The 20,536-nt window shown below is 53.5% G+C and overlaps 3 protein-coding genes across 3 annotated transcripts; 1 reads left to right on the top strand and 2 right to left on the bottom strand.

Moving 5' to 3' along the window:
* Positions 1–57: 57 nt before the first annotated feature.
* On the bottom strand, positions 58–3,227 carry VE01_02809 (uncharacterized protein). Its single transcript, XM_018272313.2, has 5 exons — positions 2,717–3,227; positions 2,579–2,635; positions 2,287–2,400; positions 1,985–2,215; positions 58–1,660 (listed from the first exon to the last, which is right to left on the bottom strand). Exons 1-5 carry the CDS (start codon positions 2,799–2,801, stop codon positions 963–965), a joined length of 1,185 nt encoding a protein of 394 aa, XP_018133245.1. The 5' UTR covers positions 2,802–3,227; the 3' UTR covers positions 58–962.
* A 1,184-nt stretch (positions 3,228–4,411) lies between these two features.
* On the bottom strand, positions 4,412–10,793 carry VE01_02808 (uncharacterized protein). Its single transcript, XM_018272312.2, has 7 exons — positions 10,360–10,793; positions 10,201–10,292; positions 9,844–10,110; positions 9,135–9,770; positions 8,858–9,057; positions 6,158–6,335; positions 4,412–6,034 (listed from the first exon to the last, which is right to left on the bottom strand). The coding sequence occupies exons 1-7, from the start codon at positions 10,601–10,603 to the stop codon at positions 5,696–5,698; spliced, it is 1,956 nt and encodes a 651-aa protein (XP_018133246.1). The 5' UTR covers positions 10,604–10,793; the 3' UTR covers positions 4,412–5,695.
* A 3,745-nt stretch (positions 10,794–14,538) lies between these two features.
* On the top strand, positions 14,539–20,182 carry VE01_02807 (uncharacterized protein). Its single transcript, XM_018272311.2, has 5 exons — positions 14,539–14,917; positions 15,070–16,497; positions 16,553–16,624; positions 16,675–16,893; positions 16,947–20,182. The coding sequence occupies exons 2-5, from the start codon at positions 15,495–15,497 to the stop codon at positions 19,388–19,390; spliced, it is 3,738 nt and encodes a 1,245-aa protein (XP_018133237.1). The 5' UTR covers positions 14,539–14,917; positions 15,070–15,494; the 3' UTR covers positions 19,391–20,182.
* The last annotated feature ends 354 nt before the right edge of the window (positions 20,183–20,536 follow it).

The raw sequence follows: 20,536 nt of genomic DNA, 5'->3' as shown, positions 1-20,536 counted from the left end.
AGAGAAAACAAGAGACCAGCGAAATTGTTAGTAGAGCGGAGACGGAAAATATGTATTCCGAGATGACCAAATATATTTCCTAGAATTTCCGGATATCAACCAGAGAGAGAGAGCGAAACATCAGACTCAGGATAATGCGTACAAATCCATACAAAATGAGTATCATATACTCTACAATACACACTGTAGACCCTCAGTCGCCCTTCCTAGGCCTCACATGCACCAAAAATAGTCTCTCATCCCCAAAAACCCTGACCTAGACAACCCGCCAGATCATCACCAGCACTCCAAGTTCACCTCCAAACTCCCACCTTAACCAAGGAAAAGAACCCCAAAAATCCCGAAAATATCCTTATTTTTTTGTTGTTTCTTAAAGAAGGTCCACCTTGGACGACGTAATATGTACCCCCGCCTTAGTATCCCCAACAATCTCCCCTCCCAAAAAAAAACAAAGCCCAGCCCAAAAGATCCCCAAGATTCCCAAAAACAACCCGATAAAAAACAAAATGAAATCCCATTCCCGTTGTGCAAATCCCTATCCCTATAACCCAGATTTCCATGCCCCTCCGTTTCTACTATACGTTGATTCTCTCTTTCCCGCCTCCCCGTTTTCCGCCCATGCTGCTTCTTGCTTCGTTCTCACCGACTCCCCATGACAATGACAGCAACCCCTCCACCACGCACACCGACGCGCCTGGATAAGGAAAATAAAAGATCCACCCCACCCATCAGTCACCATCCCATATTAAAAAGGTAGCCTCGGAAGAGACCAATCCAGACAGACACCCCATCCGTCCGGCAATCGCAGCCAAAAACAAATCAGACGACAAGAGACCTACACCCCGCCATATCCAGGCCCAAACAAACAAAACAAGTCGACTCCCGTATACCCCCATACCATCCAGGTAACGCAGTGAGAAAACCCAGACACCGATAGAATCAAGTTCTCTTACACGCAACGTCTAGCCCCAGACGCTGGCCTGCACGCCGAGGGAGCCCTTGCCCCAGACGCCGCCACCAGCGCCCTTGCCCCATCCCATTCCGCCGTTTCCGTTACCGTTTCCGTTGCCGCCCTGCGCGTTCGAAGCGCCCTCCTTGGCATCCTCGCCCTTCTCCTGTGCCGCTGGGGCGCCGAAGCCGTAGCTCAGCGGGGAAGGGAGGGGGGTAGTGCGGCCCTTTTGGGCGGTTGCTTGGTTAGGCGCTGCGGTGGAGGAGGTGGTGGGGGTAGTTGTGCCGGTGGTAGCGGTGGAGTTGCTAGAGTTCGCAGTAGTTGCTGCTGGGCGGGTGCCGATGGGTGCCACGCTTCCAGACTGCCCCTTAGCGTTAGGTGGCGAGTTCGCAGCCGGGGATCCGCTGGCGCCGCGGTTCTCGAATGGGCTTGAGCGCTCCTCGGCGGGGGTGCCCACTGCGCCAGCTGCGGCGTCCTTGGGAGCCGGTGCCTCGAAGGCGAGGGGGGAGTGGCCGCGGCCGGGCTGGGCGGGGGTGGCTTGGCGGGTGACGCCGTTCTCATCGACGAAGGAGCCCTCGGGGAAAGTGGAGTCGCCGTAGAGGGCAGAGCGCTGGCGGGCAATCAGGTCGCGGCGCGAGTCGTCAGACATCGTGGAGGGGGAGAGAGCGCGGTCCGGCTTGGTACCAAAGGCGGAAAGTTCGGCGAGGGCGGCTGCGGTGATGTCAGCGTGTGTTCAATTATGGTGAGACGGGGGTATCCAGGGGTGAGGGAAGTGGGAAGCGGTTATTGGGCTGGGGGCGGGTGAGAAATGGGGTGGTGAGAGGAGAAAGGAGATAAGAGGCAGTGTCCCCAGGAACAAGCCCGGGAACACGCCCAGGGAACAGTAGAGGTAAGAAAAGACATGCGTGCACATTCGCCACAAAGGAAACCGTAAGGAAACCGCCAAAGAAAGCCAAAGCCAGCCACCATCTGTGAAGAAGAGGAGGGAGGGGGAAAAATGCCATTTCGATTACTCGAGAGAAGAGGGAGGCCTACTGCGGTTATACTGCTGCTCCTGGTGGTAGTTGCGGAGCTCGCGCTCGCGCTGCGCCGCCATGCGCCTCTTGGCCTGGAGCACCTGCTCGGCCTCGCTGGCGCCGCGCGCCGGCTGGTGACGCTGCGTCGCGTAGAAGGACTGTAGGTTCGACGCCGAGAAGGAGCGCGCGTCGCCGCTGAAGTCGTTACCGCCGGCGCCTCCGCTCACGGAGTTGTGGCGTGGTGGACCGGCTAGAGGAGGGGTCAGTGGGTGGTTCTGTGGTAGGTAGGGGGGAAGCAAGGGGGACGCAAGGGGGACGCACAGTATTGCTCGGGGAAGGAGCGCGCGGGTGCGCCGATGGGCGCTGAGTCCCGGCGGGCTGGAGCGCTGAAGGCCTTCCCGCTCTTGAAGAGGTTCTCGATCGCACGGTCGACCTCTGGTATAGTATTAGCCCCTGAACTTTATTTCGAAGTGGTGATCCCATCGCGCAGCGCAACAGCCGGTACGCTGCATATACAGCATCCGACCATTTGCTGCGCCGTAACCGTCTCGGGCATATTTTTTCCACGAAGTATATTGTATTGTGTAGGGGTCTTGGGGTTTTGCGAACGTACCCTCTAACTGGGAGCTAAAGGCGGTTGAGTCCTCGCGCGGCGCGACGGAGCTGGCACCTGTACAGAGCATAAGTCAGCGACACCATATCCATCATCCCTTCCGGCGAACTGGAGGGGTTGCAGGGTGGTCCTCCTTACCTGATCTCGCGGGGGGGGTCTGGTGTTCCCAGGTGGCCTGACCGGCGGCGGTGGCTGGCCACTGCTGGTTATCGTAGTAAGACATAGCCGAACGGGAGGGACGGAGACGGAAGCGCGCGCGCGGGAGATGAGGTTGAGGTTGGTGGAGGTGACGGGAGGTCGAAGTCGGAGAGTCGTAGGAGAGAGACGGAGAGGTAGAAGAGGGAGACAGAGAGAGAGGAAGAGAGTAGATTCAATAGAGGAGTAGTCGGAGGGTAACGACGGGAGAGAGTAGGTCACGTTTTCGTTGGTTGGGTGGTTATAATGTTCGGAGGGGGGGGAGGGAGGAGAGGAAGGGGGGAAGCGGAAATAGAAGAAAAATGTTTGGGTGGTGGTGTTGAATTGCGGAGAGCGAGAATAGAGAGCGAGAGCGAGAACGGATAAGTGCGGTGGACACACTTTTTTTTGGTGTACAGTGGTGTATGAACGTTGCAGGTTTTTGGACTTACCGAGATTGAATTGGACGGGCCGGGTAGGGGGGGGGTGGAGGGAAGGAGAAAGGGAAAATGGGAAGGGATAGGGGGTGGGGGGATGGAAGAGATGGGGGATGAGGGAGATGGGATGGGGGGTGAATGTAGTGAGAAGTAGGGTTGTAGAAGGGTGTAATAGGGTTGTAAAGGGTGTGATGGGTGTAATGGGGTGTAATGGGAGGGTAAGGAGGGTGAAAGTGGGTGTAATTTGGGGAGAGTAGAGTGGTGGGCGGAGGGTGTGTGTATAGAGAAGTGGGAAATAAAGAGGGATATAAAGGCGGCAAGTGGTAAGGAGTGTGGGTGTGGATGTAGAGAGGGAGAGTGAGGGGGTGGATGTAGTAAGGGAGAGAGTGATAGTGACAGAGTGTGAGTGGGTGTAGTGACAGTGAGTGGGAGATGAGAGGTATTTAGGGATGTGGCCAATGGGAATATTAGGATTATTCATATATTTGTGAGTTCGTGAATTCGTGATTGAGTGTTTTACTCCTCTGTAATAGAGATGGGCGGGTGAGAGCGGGTAAGGGGAGGAGAAGAGGGAGGAGAAGGGGAGAAGAGGGAGAAAGAATGTAATAGGCGCGAATAAGGAAAGAAGGAAGCAAAGAAGAAGCAAAGAAGAAGCAAAAGCACACGAGGTGGAAGGGGAGGGAGGGGGGTGTCTCTAGCGAAAGGGAAATCAGTGTAGTAATAGTAATAGTAGTATCAGTATACAGTAGTTGGGGGAGTGAAGTAAAATGGACACACATGGAGAGGCCGAGAGGGTGTGCATGTAACAACCCAGCATCAATCACCGTAAAATCAGTCAACCACCAAAGCCACCCACCCACAAGCCAAAAGGGGTGTGCGTCTGGCAGTATAATGCAGTATAGTAAAGCCACACAGCAAGCTGGAGGAGGTGTGCGTTTAGTACTCTCGTAGCTCCCGTAGGAAATAGTAGAGTAAAGCCACACGCCCGAGGGTGTTCATCCATCCATAACCAGCAACTCAAACAAACCACTTAATACCTCCTCTCCTCTCCCTCCCCTCCCATCACCACCACAAAGAAGCTGAAGATCCAACTACTCCATCCCCATCCCCATCTCCCATCCACCTCCCATAACACATCTGTTATTCCCACCCCAAAATCCCGCATCAGGAAGGTCTATCTCTCACCTCCCCTCCTCTGCCACACCCCCAACCCCAAATCCACCCCTCGTGTCCCTCCATCCCATCGGCCACACCCCGCCAAGCCACCACCCTCTCTAACGAAAAAAGGACCGTCTCGGAAGGTCACTCTACCTCGCTTCTCCCGCCCCGTCCACCAGTTCCCCTACCAAAATAGATTGGCAAAGAGGTACAGGTACGAGGGCCTTCAGAGAACTTATCCAATCCTACCTCGGACCGCAGACACACACACCACCACCACTACCAGACAAAAGAGAACTGGCGCGCTAGTCGAGTAGCGCCGCTGGGAGAGAGATGGGGATGGATGGGGGATAGTGCGTGGGAGGGGGGGTGGATGGGGATGAGCTGGGGGGTGTGGACAGTTAATAACCGCGCTTTCCCCGATGAGATGAATGAGTGAGTGGGAGATGAAGAAGAAGAAGAAGAGGAAGATCTTGGCATAACCTCGCTGTCGGGGTATCGATGCCGAGGTGTTATTAAGACTCTTCTCGCCCTTCATCTTGACCTCTCTCCCGGATCACTACACTACAGACACCACAGACAGACATCACCCAGACCCCGTACCATCAGCCACAGCCAATATACCAACCCCCAAATCCGATACGATGCGAGCTCGAACCACTCACTACTGCTGCTGCACTGTTCAGCGCATGAACAGCCCGGTGGCGGACGGCCAGACGCACGAACCTACGCTGGTGCACTGCACTACAGCACGCACGCTGGTAGCCAGGCGCACGTCCCACGCGTTCACGGACGGCCCTTACATGAGAGGTAGGTGCTGTGTGGCTGGATATATGGCTGGGGAGGGTGTGGCGCCGTGGTGGGTGGTGTGAGGCTGGAGGGGGAGTGAGGTAAGGTAAGTTGGATTAGATTGGATGGGTGGTTTTGTTTGAGGGTTTGTTGATTGTTTGGTTGCTGCTGGCTGGGTATGGGGTGAGGTATGTGGGTATGGAGTGAGGTGATGTGATGGAGGACGCTGGGACGATACGCGATGATGGCTGGGATGATACTGTGGATGTGAGAACAGCGTGAGTATGTAAGGTAGGAGGTGAGTAAGTATCACCAGACCACCACACGCATCGCCATCAGGCACACAAACACTGCGGAGAACTCGCGACAGAGAAGGGTATCATAATTCATAAGCAGCCAGCAGCAAGTATATCTCGGCAAAAATAACGCCCCATCCCATCCCCTTCAGTCCAGTCCTATCCCACGCCTCAAGCTCACCCCCAAATCTCACGCCAAATTCCCAAGTCCAAGCAATTTTCAACCTCCCCTCACCCACCACCCTCATACTCATTCCCCAACCCTAAACCTCATCACAAAACATCTCCTTCCCCCCCTCCTCCTCCCTCTCCCTCCTCCCCCTCCTCTGCTCAACCCCCAACCGTCTCCCCCACCCCCTAACCCACCACCCCCCCCACGCCTCCAGCCCACTCCCGAGCACCACCACAACAACAACAACAATCGGCCCTATCGCCGCGTCCGCACAGCGCGTCCAGATTATACCCTGTGCGGGCGTGCCGGGGGCGCCGCAGCCGGCGGGGGCGCGGGCGAGGGAGGCGAGGAGGAGGAGGCGGGGGGGGAGGGAGAGGAGGGCGTCGAGGAGGAGGGTGGAGGCGAGGATGTGGGTTGGGAGGGGGGATTCCTGGGGGGGGGGGTTAGTTTGGTGGTCTTGTTTTTGGCTGGGGGGTGGTGGAGGGTGGAGGGGTCGGGAGAGGGATCGGAGAAGGAGGTAGGGCGTGTGAGAGTGGAGGGAATGAGTACATACCTTTACGGCACCCCAGATTCCGAGGAGGCACGGTAGGATCAGAAGTTGGAGGTAGATCGCGTAGGTCTTTGCGAGACCCCAGACTGGGTATAGTAGTGGTGAGGGGATGTGCGGGAGGAGTAGCGTGGTGAGGACGCTGGTGAGGAGTAGCAGGTCGGCGGCGAGGAGGGTGATGAGGCTGGATGGGGGTGTTAGTCGTGTTTTTATCTTGAGAGGGGGCTCATATGGGTGTGTTGTGGATGGGGAGGGCAGAGGAGGAAGACGAACCGATCTTTAGAAAGTGAAGGCCAGCGCCATGGCGACGGGGATGGTGATGTGTCTCGTGATGCCATGGTATTCTTGCGTCCCTCTATTGAGGTTGGGTATCGTAGTTGTTGCGTCGTATCGTCAAACCTCATTCGAGATCCAACTCTCTCCTCGCTTGAATCTTTACTCTCTTCTCACTTCCAACAATGCAGGAGCCGTTCAACAGCTATCACCTCTCTTGGCACGACGATTCGCAAATGGAAAAAAGAGAGATGAAACTCTTGTGACCTCGCCCAACGCTCGCGGGCGGAGACGGACACACACCCCGTTATAAGCTTTCGCGCGGGGTGGTTGGCGCGGGTGAGACACCCGCCACGGACGTTTGCTCGTCGCGGCGTGGTTGGGGTTGAGTCGTCAGTGACGTAGCGGGGGAGGTGTGAGTCTTTGAAACTGCGAACGACCGTTTTCGTCGCAGGTCACTGAACTGAGTGGTTGATCCGAGATCGCTGGTGATTAGAGAGAGCTGTAGGTACTGTAGGTAGGTGGGTAGGTTGGTAGGTGGTTTGTGTTCTCTAGCTAATCGCTAATCCGACGAAGTGAGAATGAATCGGACAGAGATGATGATGAAGATGGAAGCTCCCAGCGCCGTCCCGGACGAACGTGATTACTTAAATCTCAGCAGCAGTAGCTTGCGAGAGAGAAAGAGAGAGAGAGAAGAGGAACCGGGGATCCGACAGCCGGAGAGAGGGATGGGAGGGCGGCACTGGCGGAGGTCGATCGAGATATGGTCATACAGTACCACACACAGTACAGTACAGTACAGTACAGTACGTACAGCAACCGTCCGAACCGCGCTGCCGGGATCTCCGGAATGGATTGGAGATCGAAGGATTTAGTAATTGTATGTAAGGTAAGGCGACATTAACAAATCCAGTACCGTCGATCGTCGCAATATCTCTCTCGTATCCGCTCCCACTTTCTGCGTGCGTGCGTTCTCGTTTCCGTTGGTACTGCCGTCGTCGTTGGTCGTTGGTAGGTGGATCAATCGAGAAGAGTACACAGCCCTATGAGTCCAATATGTTTGTATGTATGTATGCATACCGGCTATCAAAAAGACCCAGTCCGTCTCCGTCCCGCCGTCAAGATCAACTCAACTCAACTACTCCAGCAGTGAGCGGCAACCGGGCGTCTAAATACCCCCAACATCTAACTCCAACTTCCCCTCTTTGAGTCAAACGACGACGTGGTCTCATGCACCGTGTCCTACGCGCATCTCGGCGGCCCGGCGGTCTACTTACAGCTCAGTTAGAGTGCTACACAGTAACACTAACCCCATCACATCCCCCTACACCGCGTGAATCATCCACCAACCACCGTAGATGACCAATCCTCCCTGCGGTGTAGTGTCAGCATCCTCACCTCACCTCACCTACTTACTTACCTCACCGTCACCGCCGCGCCTTACATATTCCCTCCTCCCTACATCCCCGAAAGCCGCCACCGACAGCGACCAGCCAACCACACATCCCGTGCGCGCCGACACTGGCTACCTATCAGTCAGTCAATCAGCCATTCCGTCTGTCTGCATGCCTAGATGTCTCACTCACTCCCCCTCCCCTCACTCAGCCGGCAAACTTCCGTACTCCCACGCATACCATATCTCTCTCTTGCATCCCCTCCATCCCGCCCGTGCCCATCCAGCCAGCCAGCGCGTCCATACTGTGCATGCATGCATCCTAACCCCACCTCGCCCCTCTTGAGTGCCGGCCGACTCCCGCGCATCCGGAGACCTACTTCGTACCTACTAGCTAGCGGCACAGCGGTTGAGCGGTCGAATCGGACTAGCTGGCTCAAGGCTTTGAGTATGGTTTGTTCGGTCTATCCACGGAGAGTAACGTTAATCACTCGGGTTGTGACGGAAGTAGTGTGTGATGAGATGACTATAGGTACTAGGCTAGCAGCCCCGAGAGGAGAGCTCTTGGGAATTGACTAGTGAATAAGGAATAGTGAAAGTCAACCATACCGAGGAGCAAGATGTATGAGGGCTGGTACAAAGTCATTACGTATATAGTATATATGCCTTTATTAAAATATCTCTACTACATTTCTACCATTTTTGTTACCTTTAGTCACTTTACATATAATTTACTATGTAAAAGTACTTGTAAAATTTGGTGGTCACGATGCATATCGCTGACCAAGATGTAGCTAATTTCTATCATTGTTCTACAAGCTGCCTCCGCTTGATACTACAGCCGAATTTCTCTTGTTTAACAAACCACCTATTTATCTTTTGCCATTTCTCGCCCGGGTGCTCAAGCTCAACGTCAAATTCGCGAATCAGTTGCGGTACCAGCTTGGACATCTCGAGGAGACTAATATTCCTACCAATGCATGTCCGAGAGCCCATCCCAAACTAATCATATCGCCAGGTCAGCTCTTCCAACCACTTACAGGTTTCCAACAAGCGCTGCAGCTGGGGAGGGAATGGGTGGGGAAAGTCTGAAGTCTGAACTAACCGTGAAATAGTATCTATCGAGCAGGTTATATTGCTCTTTGCCGACCAGCCATCGCTCCGGGCGAAACACAGCCGCATCAGGACCCCAGACATCTTGGTTGGCGTGGGCAACCCAGGAATTGACACCGACGATGCTCTGCAATCAATGTTAACAGTCAGCCTGAGGGAAACTTCCCAAACATGGTGGGAAGACTATGAGCAGAAAAAACTAACCCCTGCTGGAAACGCCCTCCCAGCGATTTCCGCACCGCCACTGGGAACGACTCTGCCGAGCGGCAACCCGGTCGCTGGGTGCATCCGCAATGCCTCTTTTAGTACGGCTTGGAGATATGGCATTGACTGCGCTTGCTTGAATGTGATCGGGTCGTCGAGTTCGCCAGCCGCGGCTTTCTGGTCGATCTCTGCCTGTAGCTTTTGTGCTACTTCTGGGTATTTGCAGAGATGATAGAAGACAGAACAGAGACTGATGGATGTGGTATCGGACCCAGCACCGATGTTGGTGATGCAGGTTAGGAAAACATCTTTCAATGTGATCTTTTCAGGGTTTTCGTGATGGAGGTTTAGCATCTTGCTGAGAAAGTCTCCTTTCTGATTGGGCTGTTTGTCATCACCTCCGTCGACTGCTGTCGTCGTCGAGAGCCTCTGCTGGACCTGCGCGTTTGCAAATTTACCCATAGCGGCCATCCCACCACCCTGCTTCTGAGGAAGGAAAGAAAGCAGCTTTGCGGCAAAGCGGTGGAATTCCGCGTAGACGCCAACCATGGCACCGTACGAGAGGTATTGGGAGATTGCGGCCATGATGCCGTCGATATCATCTCCTTGGTCGAGGAATCCAAAGCGCTTTCCCACCTATTTCATTTTCGGAATTAGAGAGAGGAGAGGTTCACAAGGGAGGGAGTACTAGTGGAAATAAGTAACCTACGGTGATTTCTCCGATAACATCAAAGGCATAACATTGCATCCAGTGTGCCATATCGACCACTTTGCCGCGGTCCGCGAACTCCATAAACCTGTCGCGCAGAACCACATAACATTCGTCAACGAGGGGTTCTAATTGAGCCAATGCCGTCATCGAATATGCTGACGCTACCTTACGGCGTGAGGCTGCGTGGCGAGTCGGATTACGATCACTGAAGAGGTCAGGAGTACCATGAGGATCTGGGTCGCCGCTGGCGGTGTACCATGGGCTCTGAATGTGGGGTTAAGAATTAACAATGTAAATGGAATACGGATTCTGAACAGGCAGCTTGGAGCGTTATGAGAGCAATGTAGTAGGCACCTTTATGAATTGAGATCCTAGACCATAGATAATTTTGACCGCATCCGGATCATCGATACTGTATTCATTCGGTGCAATACGAACAATAGGCCCTGGATCTCTGTCAGCAGGGAGTTTTATGTTAACCTGAGCTATCTAGCTTATGGAAAGAATAATCACCGTGTTTTCTATGAAGCTCAATGTTGGTCTCCTGAAAAGCTCCCTTGTATATCTCGCGGAGCTTCCACAAACGAGTGTACCGTGCTATAAAAGGCCCAGGGATATCTCTCAATGGTGAAGTGATATCTCGCAATAAGGACCTGAGAACGAGTACTGCTATGATGCTGGAAGTAGCAATGAGAATGCATGGCAGCGGCTTTTGCAATGCTGTCGAGAGCTGGGTGTAGAGAGTATGAGACAGCATGGTTAAACTTTGATCTGCCTAAGTGATATACGGCTACAAAAGATCGCTTTGTGCAATAGACACTTAGTGCGAAGTTGAAGTATAGGTGATGTTTATCAATGGTCGATACCTGCTCACGTTACTGCTGCGGCAGACGAGTTTATGGGGAACCTCATCTACCCCACATTGTAGAGAAAGAGGAAGCTACCAGTCTCCCCGCATTATAGAGAAAGAGAGGATACTACCCCACATTGTAGAGAAAAGAGGAAACCACTAGTCTACCCCACATTATAGAGAAAGAGCATACTACTATAGTACGTAGACAGCTTAGGTGAGAAATATGAGGAAACTAGAGGGTCCGTTAGCACGGTGAATATGCTAGTAAATGAGCTGTCTGAACCTAATTTTCTAGGTCTCCTACCACCTCTAGAGGGGAAGGGGCGTTCCTTCCTTCCTTAAACTTTACATTTGTTAGGGAAGGAACGACCGACTATTTAAAGAAGGAATGTTCCTTCTCACCTTGGGTTTTACAGTTACTAAGGGAAGGCACGACCGACGTCGTGAGGAAAGAACGACCGATAAACTAAGGAAGGAACGACCGACAAACTAAGGAAGGAACGACCGACAAACTAAGGAAGGAACGATCGACTCTATAGGGATGAAATGTTCCTTCCTTTCTAGTACCCTATTTAGCTAAGGCTCTCTTGCACTATGCTATAAAGCTAGGTATAGATCACATATATTACTTTAGGTTTCATAACCTGCATATATGCACTATGTTTTATGCAGATGCATCTAGGTCAAAACACCACGTGACTCCATGTAGAAGGTAACACGTGATACCCTCTCTGTCCACCCAACCAACCAACCAACCCATACATACCCCCTTGCATCCCATCCTCCTCGTACATCAGAGTACGAGAATGACCCAACCGGACTCGCTCGGGGGACCAAAAAAACACAATGCAGCAACCCGGTGCGGGAATTCCCGTCGTATTCCTAAGCGCCTCAGACCCAGCCCAGTACGAGGACAAGCGGATTCGCTTACACCCTCTACCTGGTCTGACGGAGCCGCCGAAGGAATGGAAGGGAAGGGAAGGAGGGGGGAAGTTGAGAAGGCAAGAGTGGTTGAAGGAGTGATAACTGATCAGGAAGAAATGGATGATATGCCAAAGCCAGGAAGCGAATATTTAGAAACGAGAAGTGAGTAGCCTAGCAGACCTAGCTTGACGCCACTGCCGTCAGGACGGGGGATCGGAGCGGGGATGAGCGAGGGAGGACGGTTTGGGGGCGAGGGGATTGGCGTGGTGGTTGGCCGTGTCGGGACCGTGCGATGAGATGAGATGGTGGCTGGCGTGGGATTGCTTATATTGTGAGTATGTGTATGGTTACGCTGTGGAGGTTCTGTGGTGTTTAGCCTTGAGAGGGATGGGGGCTGGGTTGGGATGAGAGACGGCAGGACTTGGAGAGGCGCGGGTGAGTCTGGGGTTAGCGATGGGGAACAGGACGAATAGGATATGCTATGTGCTAGACGAGACGGGGATTTTGGGTATAACCTGCGAGTGCGGATAGGACGGGAGATCAGTCGCACGGATGAGGTAAGGGATAGTTCGTGGTGCCGCCAGCTGGTTGCGGAGAGACAGCGGGAGGGACGGACGGGGGGTGGTGTACACACGCCAAGGAGGGGGAAGTGTCATGCAAGGAGAGGGAGGGATATAGAGTAGAATAGACTAGAGTAGAGTAGAGTACAGCGTCGATGCGATGCTGAGGCCACGTGTGTTGTTGATGGGCGATGTGATGCGATGTGATGCGGTAATATGGATGGATTGAAGGTCCGACTTTGCTGTTACGGCGGGGGGAAGAGGTCGGTACCGGCAGCTCCTCCTTCAGCTCACTCAGCTTTCTCACGACTGACATCTGCTCTCTGTCCATAGAGACTTGATGGTTAATAAACAGTTCGAGGCGACTAGGAGATGATTCGCTAGCCAAGCCGGCGAGCTAGGGATCATTCCTTTCACGTCAACATACTGTGCATCAAGAACAGACATGACATGCCGTCCATGCTGTCTAGGTCTAGGAAGTCAAAACCGCAAAGCCGCCTGTGCCTGTGGAGCACCTATCCCGCTTTCTCCATTCGTTCACTCCGTCATACAGTGCAGCGCGGCAGGAATGCGGGTATTTGTGGGGAGGGGTTCAGGCTGATTGATATGTGAGCGATTTGGCGGGGCAGAAAGTTGACAGCTCGTTTTTTTTCTTTCGAGGTTCAGTTCAGGCAGATCGGGGAAAAGAGAGGCCTAGACGGGATTGGGGATATGGGATGAGGGGGGCGGCTAGTGCTGCGAGTGAGTGGGCAATAAGGAGGGGAGCTGCGATGCGATGCGGTGCGCCTTCCCGGGGAGAGAGGGTAGGCGGCACGTAGAGGGTAGGCACATGATGGTTTTGGCGTGCGCGGGATAGATGTATGTGTATGTGTATGCGTGTGTGAGTGGGCGGAGAAAGGATATATGTCGTCTGGGTTACAAAGAATTTGGGGGAGACATGAAAGCAGGAGTTAGGAGAGGGAGACCCGGAGGTAAGGGTCACCCGTGGATGTTGGATGGTGGATGGTGCAGTCAAAACTCACTCAGACACGATGTGCGGGTGGTCTGACTGGCGCATGAGAGGGTGGATTGGTGGTTGAAAGAGATGTCTGAAAGAGAGAGAGAGAGAGAAAGAGAGAGATAAAGAGAAAGAGATAGTCGTGAGTGGTGGTGTTAACAAGAATAGAGATAATCAAAGGCGAATAAAGAGTTGAGGGGAATTGATGTGTTTAATATAGAATATAGACAGTTTTAGGGGTAATTTGGTTGGTGCCGTATATTTGTCGTATGTCGTATGTTGTCGTATATTACTGTGGTATGGTGTGGAACGAAAGAAGGGGTGGAAGGAGCGATGGAAGGAGCGATGGAAGGGGCGGCAGAGTGGATAAGGGGGGGATAAGGGTTAAAAATAAGGTACATCTAGTCAAGGAAGGGGTCCACCGATAATCTGGGCAAAAGAATGCGAGGGATGATCGATGCTGGACCCCGAGTATTATATGGATCGATAAATAGCGAGTCAGAGATGCATATATATCAGCTGAGAGCAGAGCACACTGCAGAACACAGCTCATCTCACGGCACGGCACGGCACGGTACAGTACAGTACAGTATGCACAGTACGGTGCAGCGATGGATAGACAGCACTCAGCTGTGTTCCAGATGTGAGCATATTTCTTGCTGTATGGATGTAGGTTGTCTGTGAGCTGGATGTACGCCGTCTGTGTGCTATATGTATATGTATGTGTATGCTATGCTATGTAAGCTATATGTATGCTGCACTCCACACTCTGGACGACCTTGTATGGCGTAGCTGAGATAAAGACAGACACGCATAAAGGGGAGAGGTATATATAGGACAGTACATCGTATTGCACAGGACACGGGCGTAGAGGACAGGTACTTCGAGAGAGTATAGCCGCCGCTGTCAGTACTCTACTACCACACTTTAGAGTAGTAGGAGTGCAGCAGCAGGAGTGCAGCAGCAGGAGTGAAGTGGAAGTGGAAGTGGAAGTGCTGTAATTTATGTGCAGTAGTGGTGGTATTAGTGGTTATTCGTCGTGGTAATGCAGTGGCGGTTGTAGTGGTATAGTGGTGGTACTGGCAGTGAGTGGTAGTGGTACTGGTAGTGTGCTGCAATAGCAGAATAGAGTTCTTCCGAGTCCCGAATCTAGCAAAGTGACTTCCCCTCCCATATTAAACACTACTGTAGCTACTTGTACCTTTTTAGAGAAGTTACATCCACCACCACAACTAACCTTCTACCACCACTACTAATCCCAACCCACCACACAGGGCCATCGATCATCATCGCGACTCGAACAAAGGGAAGCCTCGCCCGTCTCTCCCACCTAATTACTTACCCCCCCATGCCAGTTTCCTAAACAACCACTTCCACCTCACTATAGTCTGATTCCAGTCTCCTCTGCTCTACTCTGCTCCATAGTCGTTGCGTCGGGGATAATACTCATTGATTGATTCCTCCTGCTCTCTCTCTACCTTTCCCTCCTTTTCCTCTTACTTGCCCCGAAATTATACCCCCCCTCCACCAAAAAAACAATAATATTTCCTTTCGCCGATCCACTCAAAAAAAGGGAGCCTCGAGCCTCACAGCTGCCAGAGACGGACGCACAAGGGAACGGACAACGGACAGCGGACAAGGGATCTTTCCCTTCTTCTACATACCAATCCACCACCACTACTACTACTCTACTACTCTACTACTCCTACTACTACTCCTACTACAACTCCTACTACTGTATGTACCGTACCTACCTAACCTACCACCCTACCCGTTTCCTACTACTCTACTACTCTACTACACTACCACCCTACTACCCATACCCACACCCTTTTTTTGTGCCTCTCTCTTTCCTAGAAGGGCCACTTTGTTGATCGTCCCGTATTCAGCCCCCCAGCTCCTGCAATCAATCCGCGCCAGAACGGAAACCACTCTACTCTCGACTATCCTCGACTACTCTCGACAACCCTCAACTACCCTCCCACTACTCTCGACTACTCCCGACTACTCCAACAATCCATACACCCGCATCGACAATTAGTTCCGCCGATAATTCACGAATCTGGCTTGACCTACACCTCACTTCCTCTTCACCCTTTATACGCCCTTTTTGTCGCTGGTCGCGTACCCTTTTACCTGTCGTCCCTACCTCACCTCCCTCCACTCAAATTCCACCCCCCAATCCCTCCGTCCCGCCTCCCCGATCCTCAATCTCGAATCCTGGTCCTCGAAATAATTCACATCTCTGCGAACGACCTCTCTTTTCTCCACAGGAACCCTCATACTCGGTCTGCCCAGGGGGAACTCCAATTTGATGGAGGGTCAGTCCAACAAGGGCCAATCTCAACATCAATATCATTCTTCGCAGTGGTCAAGGCTTGTCCGGCGAAACACTCTGGCAATCTCCGCTGCACCACCACCTCTCTCTCCTGCGACACTGATCCAGCCGTCTCCACAACTCTCGACAACAATCGAAACTTTCCCTGACCTTCTCCCACAACAGACGTCGTCGTACCAGGCACAGCTTGCACAATACAACAAGCTCATCACGTCTGGCCGTGCCACGAGGGTGCAATCTTCACCTCTGCCCCCACTGCTGTCCACACAGCACATCCAGGCCGTGCCGCGTTCCGGCACGACGTCTGGCTACGAAAACAGGCAAAGAAGACGAAGCACCTCGAGACTCGGTCATGGGAATAAGAAACCAAGCATTACTGGAAACGGCGAGCGCCCGCTCATAGCAGAACAATCCCTCGCCACCATGGGTCCCAAGAAAGCAGACGCCCCGAAGCCGCAGCTGTCGAGACCGCAGCCCCAACACCAGCACTCGGCGCTCACGCAGCAGTCGAGCTCGGTGCCCACGACGCCGCACCAGCGCGCCCGGAAATTCTCGACAGCCTCGAGAGAACCCTCTCCGATCCCAGCACCGAGCCACTCCCCACGATCTGCTTACTCAGAGACGAGTTCTGCATACCCCACATACCGATCGCTGCCCTCAAAATGGGTTCGATGCACACACGAGACGGGGATGGCACACTCGAGGAGGCGAATGCCCTACAGCCTGGGTAGCGAGAGGTTGGATCAGCCGAAGCAGTCGAGTATAAAGGCGAAACTGTCACCAGACGAAGACAAGAAGCTCACGGCGGACATGGAGAAGCTGTATGCCGAGCTGCTGCCCACCGACGAGAGCGAGGCGAAGAGGCAACGATTTGTACAAAAATTGGAACATCTGCTGAATACGGAGTGGCCGGGCCACGATATAAAAGTTCATGTCTTTGGGTCATCGGGCAATCTTCTTTGCACCGATGAATCTGACGGTATGTCTACGATTCACCAATCCACTACGACGCATGGCAAGGCTAACGGGAACAGTTGACATCTGCATTACAACCGAGTGGAAGGAGCTCGAACGAGTCTGCATGCTCGCTGATTTACTGTATCGAAGTAAGTTGTACCCGACCCCCCCTGTAGCGAGACACCGCTGATCTTCCCAGATGGAATGACGAAAGTCAACTGCGTCTCGACAGCAAAGGTACCAATCGTGAAGATCTGGGACCCGGAACTCGGCCTCGCATGCGACATGAACGTAAACAACACATTGGCGTTGGAAAATACGCGAATGATCAAGACCTACGTACAGGTTGACCCTCGAGTACGGCCTCTTGCGATGATTATAAAACACTGGACGAAGAGGAGGATACTTAATGATGCGGGTAAGAGCTGCTGGCTGACTATCGCGGGGGTTATATTTGCTGACAATAACTAGCCTATGGTGGAACCCTCAGCTCGTATACATGGATATGCATGATCATCAACTTCCTCCAACTACAAGAACCGCCGGTACTTCCTGTTCTTCATGACCCACAGCACCAACGATTGCCCCAGGCCGATGGACACGAAAGCGCATTTGCCGACGACTTGGAGGCATTACGAGAATGTGGCAAGTCCAGCAAGCAGAGCTTAGGGGAGCTCTTGTTCCGGTTTTTTCGATTTTATGCTCACGAGCTTGACTACGACAAGCACGTTCTTTCCGTTAGAAATGGGAAGCTAGTGTCAAAACAAGAGAAGGGCTGGAACCTGGCAAATAACAACAGGTTATGTGTCGAGGAGCCGTTCAACGTCGGGCGCAATCTGGGGAACACGGCTGACGACTTCACATTCCGAGGCCTACATTTGGAGTTACGACGAGCCTTCGATCTGATTGCCGAGACGAAACTGGATGAGTGCTGCGAGCAATACGTGTTCCCCAAGGAGGAAGAGAGGGTATGGGAGAAGCCGACTGCTTCTCGCCCAGTTGTTGTGCGGAGTGTGTCTCAGTCCAGAGGTGGTGGCCGTGGCGGGGGTAATGGCGGACGTGGTCGAAACACCAACCACAACAGGAATAACCAAGGAGGCCGTCGGGCTTCAAGTGCTACGTATGATGGCAGCAATGGCTATCCTCCGTTGGCCACTCCCCAAGGAATGTCGCCCAGCGAAACATGGATTCAGAATCAACAAGCCCAGCTGCAGCTTCATGAGTTGTACATGACTTTGGAGGCACAAAAGGACAACCTCCTCAGGCTCCAGCTGTACAGCCAAGAGCAGAACTACGCGCAAGGCCAACAGCGTATGGAGGCGTTTGCTCAAACGCATAGGTTACAGCCGAACGCTCCGGTTACATCGCAGCAAGCAGCCGACAGGAATCGAGGGATGTCGTTCGACAACCCCCCGTTAACTGCACCACTGTACTACTATCCCTCTGTCTCGTTCCAGTACCCCGCCGGGTTTGGACCACAACAAGGCCCGAACACTTACCCCTCATCCCCCGCAATCCCATCTGCTGTGCCAGAATTGCGACGCAGTCTGCACAGGTCAAGTGTGACCAGCGGATCGGGACCCGGTGGTGCGGTGTCGAATAGCTCAGCCAGGTCTCACTCTACGCCTGCTGCTCGCACGACCCTGTCGCCCATTCTCACGCAGTATGGGATGGAAGGTCAGCAATCGTATTCGCCGTTGCATCCTGGTGACATAACATCGCATCCCCCAAGTGCGAATGAGAACGGCAGACCCGGGTTCGACACCGACTCGGTGGCTAGCCGAGCGGATTCGCTGCCAGCTGGCGGGTTTGAAAAGGACTACAAGGGCTATGGATTGAACGGGTCGATAATTTACCAGAACCCTATAGAGTCCAATTTCCATTCCACGGTCTCCGCGTCACCGGGTCACCGCAGGTTATCCACAGAGCAGTTCCCTCAGGCTATACTCGAGCGCTTGCGCCGTACTTCAAGGTCACCATCTCCACTTGGGCGGGATCGCGGTTACACTACGGGGGCGAGAGCCATACCTGCTGCGTATGGAGGAGTTCCCCATGCGGTATCGAATACCAATGTCCGGAGTCTGAATGAGCTATCGCCTCTAATCGTGAATGGATCCTTCTCGATACCTCACTCCCGCGCATCGGGGGCACCGTCATCTGCCAGTGGAAGCTCTTCAGAGGATCAATATCATGATGCATTAGGTGCTTCTGTTGATTCATTGTATCTGACACCTCAAGACGCCGATAGTAGGAACATGCAACCCCCGCAGAATTCGGGACTCGCAGTGTCGCTGCCACCTAGAAATAGGTCCGAGAGAGAACCATCGCCGTCCTCTCGGCAGAGGCAAAGACCTGCCGTGGAGACCCATCTCGGGCCACCGTCGACTTCTAACTTTGCGCCATCCTCGGCCCAAAGCTATAGCCACGCAACCCAGACCGGCGCTATATCCCCGGGCACGTCAACTCCTGCTCAACCCTCCTCACCGAGTGTCCGCAACCGACCATCCCGGTCCCAGGGAACGGGGATGTCGCCACTGGACCTAGGCCCGCAGAAGGCGGACGCTCTACGTGACGTCCCGCATCTCTCCCCCGTCTTCGAGACGCGCTCGCCCTCGCCGACCGCGAGCCGCAAAACCGATTCTTCTGCGTTTGCGCCGCCGCCGTCACCACTGCGCGAGAGCGCGGGGTCGTTGGGGAACGCGGGGCGCAATCCGTCGCCACTCGCGAATGGGAATAAGGGGATCGGGATGCCGAATGGGCATACACGCGGCGCCAAGAGCGAGGGCGGCGGCGTAGGGACCTGGCAGCAGATACAGAAGGGGAAGCGGAGAGGTCAGGACGGGACAGGAAAGGGCGGCGGTAATGCAGAGGCGGAGGAGCTGCCGAGGTTCGAGGCCGATAGGAAGGGGGGGTAGTTTTATAGACGTGCTGTTTGGTTGTGATGCGATGTATATGGGCTCCTCTGGATGTCATGGGACGGACCCGGACTGCTCGCTTGCTGCGGCTTTCCAGATGGGGGAATAGGATGCGGGGCCATGCGAGCCCCTCGCGTCGCTTTGTGTGAGTAGGTAGGAAAATCGATCCCCCCCCGCCTCCCCTGCGCGCGCCCACGAGCCGCGCGGGTGGTTGGTGGTGGTGGTGGTGGTGGTGGCGGGAATGGGAAATGGGAGACACTTCCCTCCACCTTTGTACTAGAATTGGAATTGGGGAAAAAGATAAATGGAGCGTTATAGGGAAATGGTGCGGGGGGGTTAGGGGGAGTTCGGTAGCGGCGCCTCTTGACTCGGGACGTATAAGCCACCGCCCAGGTTTTTTAGTACAGCATATGAAGAGAAAAAACAGGAAATGAAATTCGCACCAAAAAAATCACAAGTCACAGATCAGAAATCAGAACAGAAATGAGGAAAGGAGAGAAAAGGGACAGAGAGCACTCACTCGTCTCCTGTTTTTTTCCTTCGATTTTTTAAGAATGAAACGAGACCAAAGTCTAGCACGCGCGCGGTACGTTGGAGGGGACTTTTTGTTCTTCTTCTTCCTTCCAAATACAGGGCGGGCGGGTACCAAAAAATGGGCTGGGTGTTTTTAGTTTTATTTTTGCCCGGGGGTTGTTTGGTTTGTCTTTTTGGGACTGGCCTATGTCTTATGTCGTAAGTGTGCATTTCTATTCCCGTCTGTTTGTTCTGCGGCATTTGTTGATGGCGTTTGGGAGGGAGGGCGGGGGAGGAGGAGGGTTGGTCATGTCTTTGTCTTGTCTGGTCTTGTATGGTCTCGTTTGCTCCCCCGTTTGCTGGTCCGAGTGCGGGGATTGGTGTTTGGGCGACGGTGTGGTTTGGGCGGAGGGGGAAGGGGACTTTTTTTTTTGTATAGATTGTGTGTGTGCCTTTGTTTGTTGGTGTGGTGTGTGGATAGGGGGGTGGGGGGGGGTGGGAAGGGGAAGAGGAGGAGGAGATGGTGGGAGGAGGGTAATGAGGTATATTGAGATAGACTTGGGAATTGAGATGTGAAATATATGGAAGGTTTTCAGTGATTAGGGTATGAAAGGTGTGTGGGATTTTGTGAGG

Source organism: Pseudogymnoascus verrucosus (assembly GCF_001662655.1).
Source record: "Pseudogymnoascus verrucosus strain UAMH 10579 unplaced genomic scaffold scaffold_7, whole genome shotgun sequence".
NCBI classification, from domain to species: domain Eukaryota; kingdom Fungi; phylum Ascomycota; class Leotiomycetes; order Thelebolales; family Thelebolaceae; genus Pseudogymnoascus; species Pseudogymnoascus verrucosus.
This window is presented reverse-complemented; position numbering and strand designations above follow the sequence as displayed.

Coding starts and splice junctions, on each gene's coding strand:
- VE01_02809 (XM_018272313.2), bottom strand. CDS start 2,801: ATGTCTTACTACGATAACCAGCAGTGGCCAGCCACCGCCGCCGGTCAG. Junction 2,636..2,716: donor GACCCCCCCCGCGAGATCAG/GTAAGGAGGACC, acceptor TGCTCTGTACAG/GTGCCAGCTCCGTCGCGCCG. Junction 2,401..2,578: donor CTTTAGCTCCCAGTTAGAGG/GTACGTTCGCAA, acceptor ATACTATACCAG/AGGTCGACCGTGCGATCGAG.
- VE01_02808 (XM_018272312.2), bottom strand. CDS start 10,603: ATGCTGTCTCATACTCTCTACACCCAGCTCTCGACAGCATTGCAAAAG. Junction 10,111..10,200: donor TAGGATCTCAATTCATAAAG/GTGCCTACTACA, acceptor CCCCACATTCAG/AGCCCATGGTACACCGCCAG. Junction 6,336..8,857: donor GCAGCGCTTGTTGGAAACCT/GTAAGTGGTTGG, acceptor ACCCCCATCCAG/CCTCATCACCCTCCTCGCCG.
- VE01_02807 (XM_018272311.2), top strand. CDS start 15,495: ATGGAGGGTCAGTCCAACAAGGGCCAATCTCAACATCAATATCATTCT. Junction 16,498..16,552: donor TTGCACCGATGAATCTGACG/GTATGTCTACGA, acceptor TAACGGGAACAG/TTGACATCTGCATTACAACC. Junction 16,625..16,674: donor CGCTGATTTACTGTATCGAA/GTAAGTTGTACC, acceptor TGATCTTCCCAG/ATGGAATGACGAAAGTCAAC.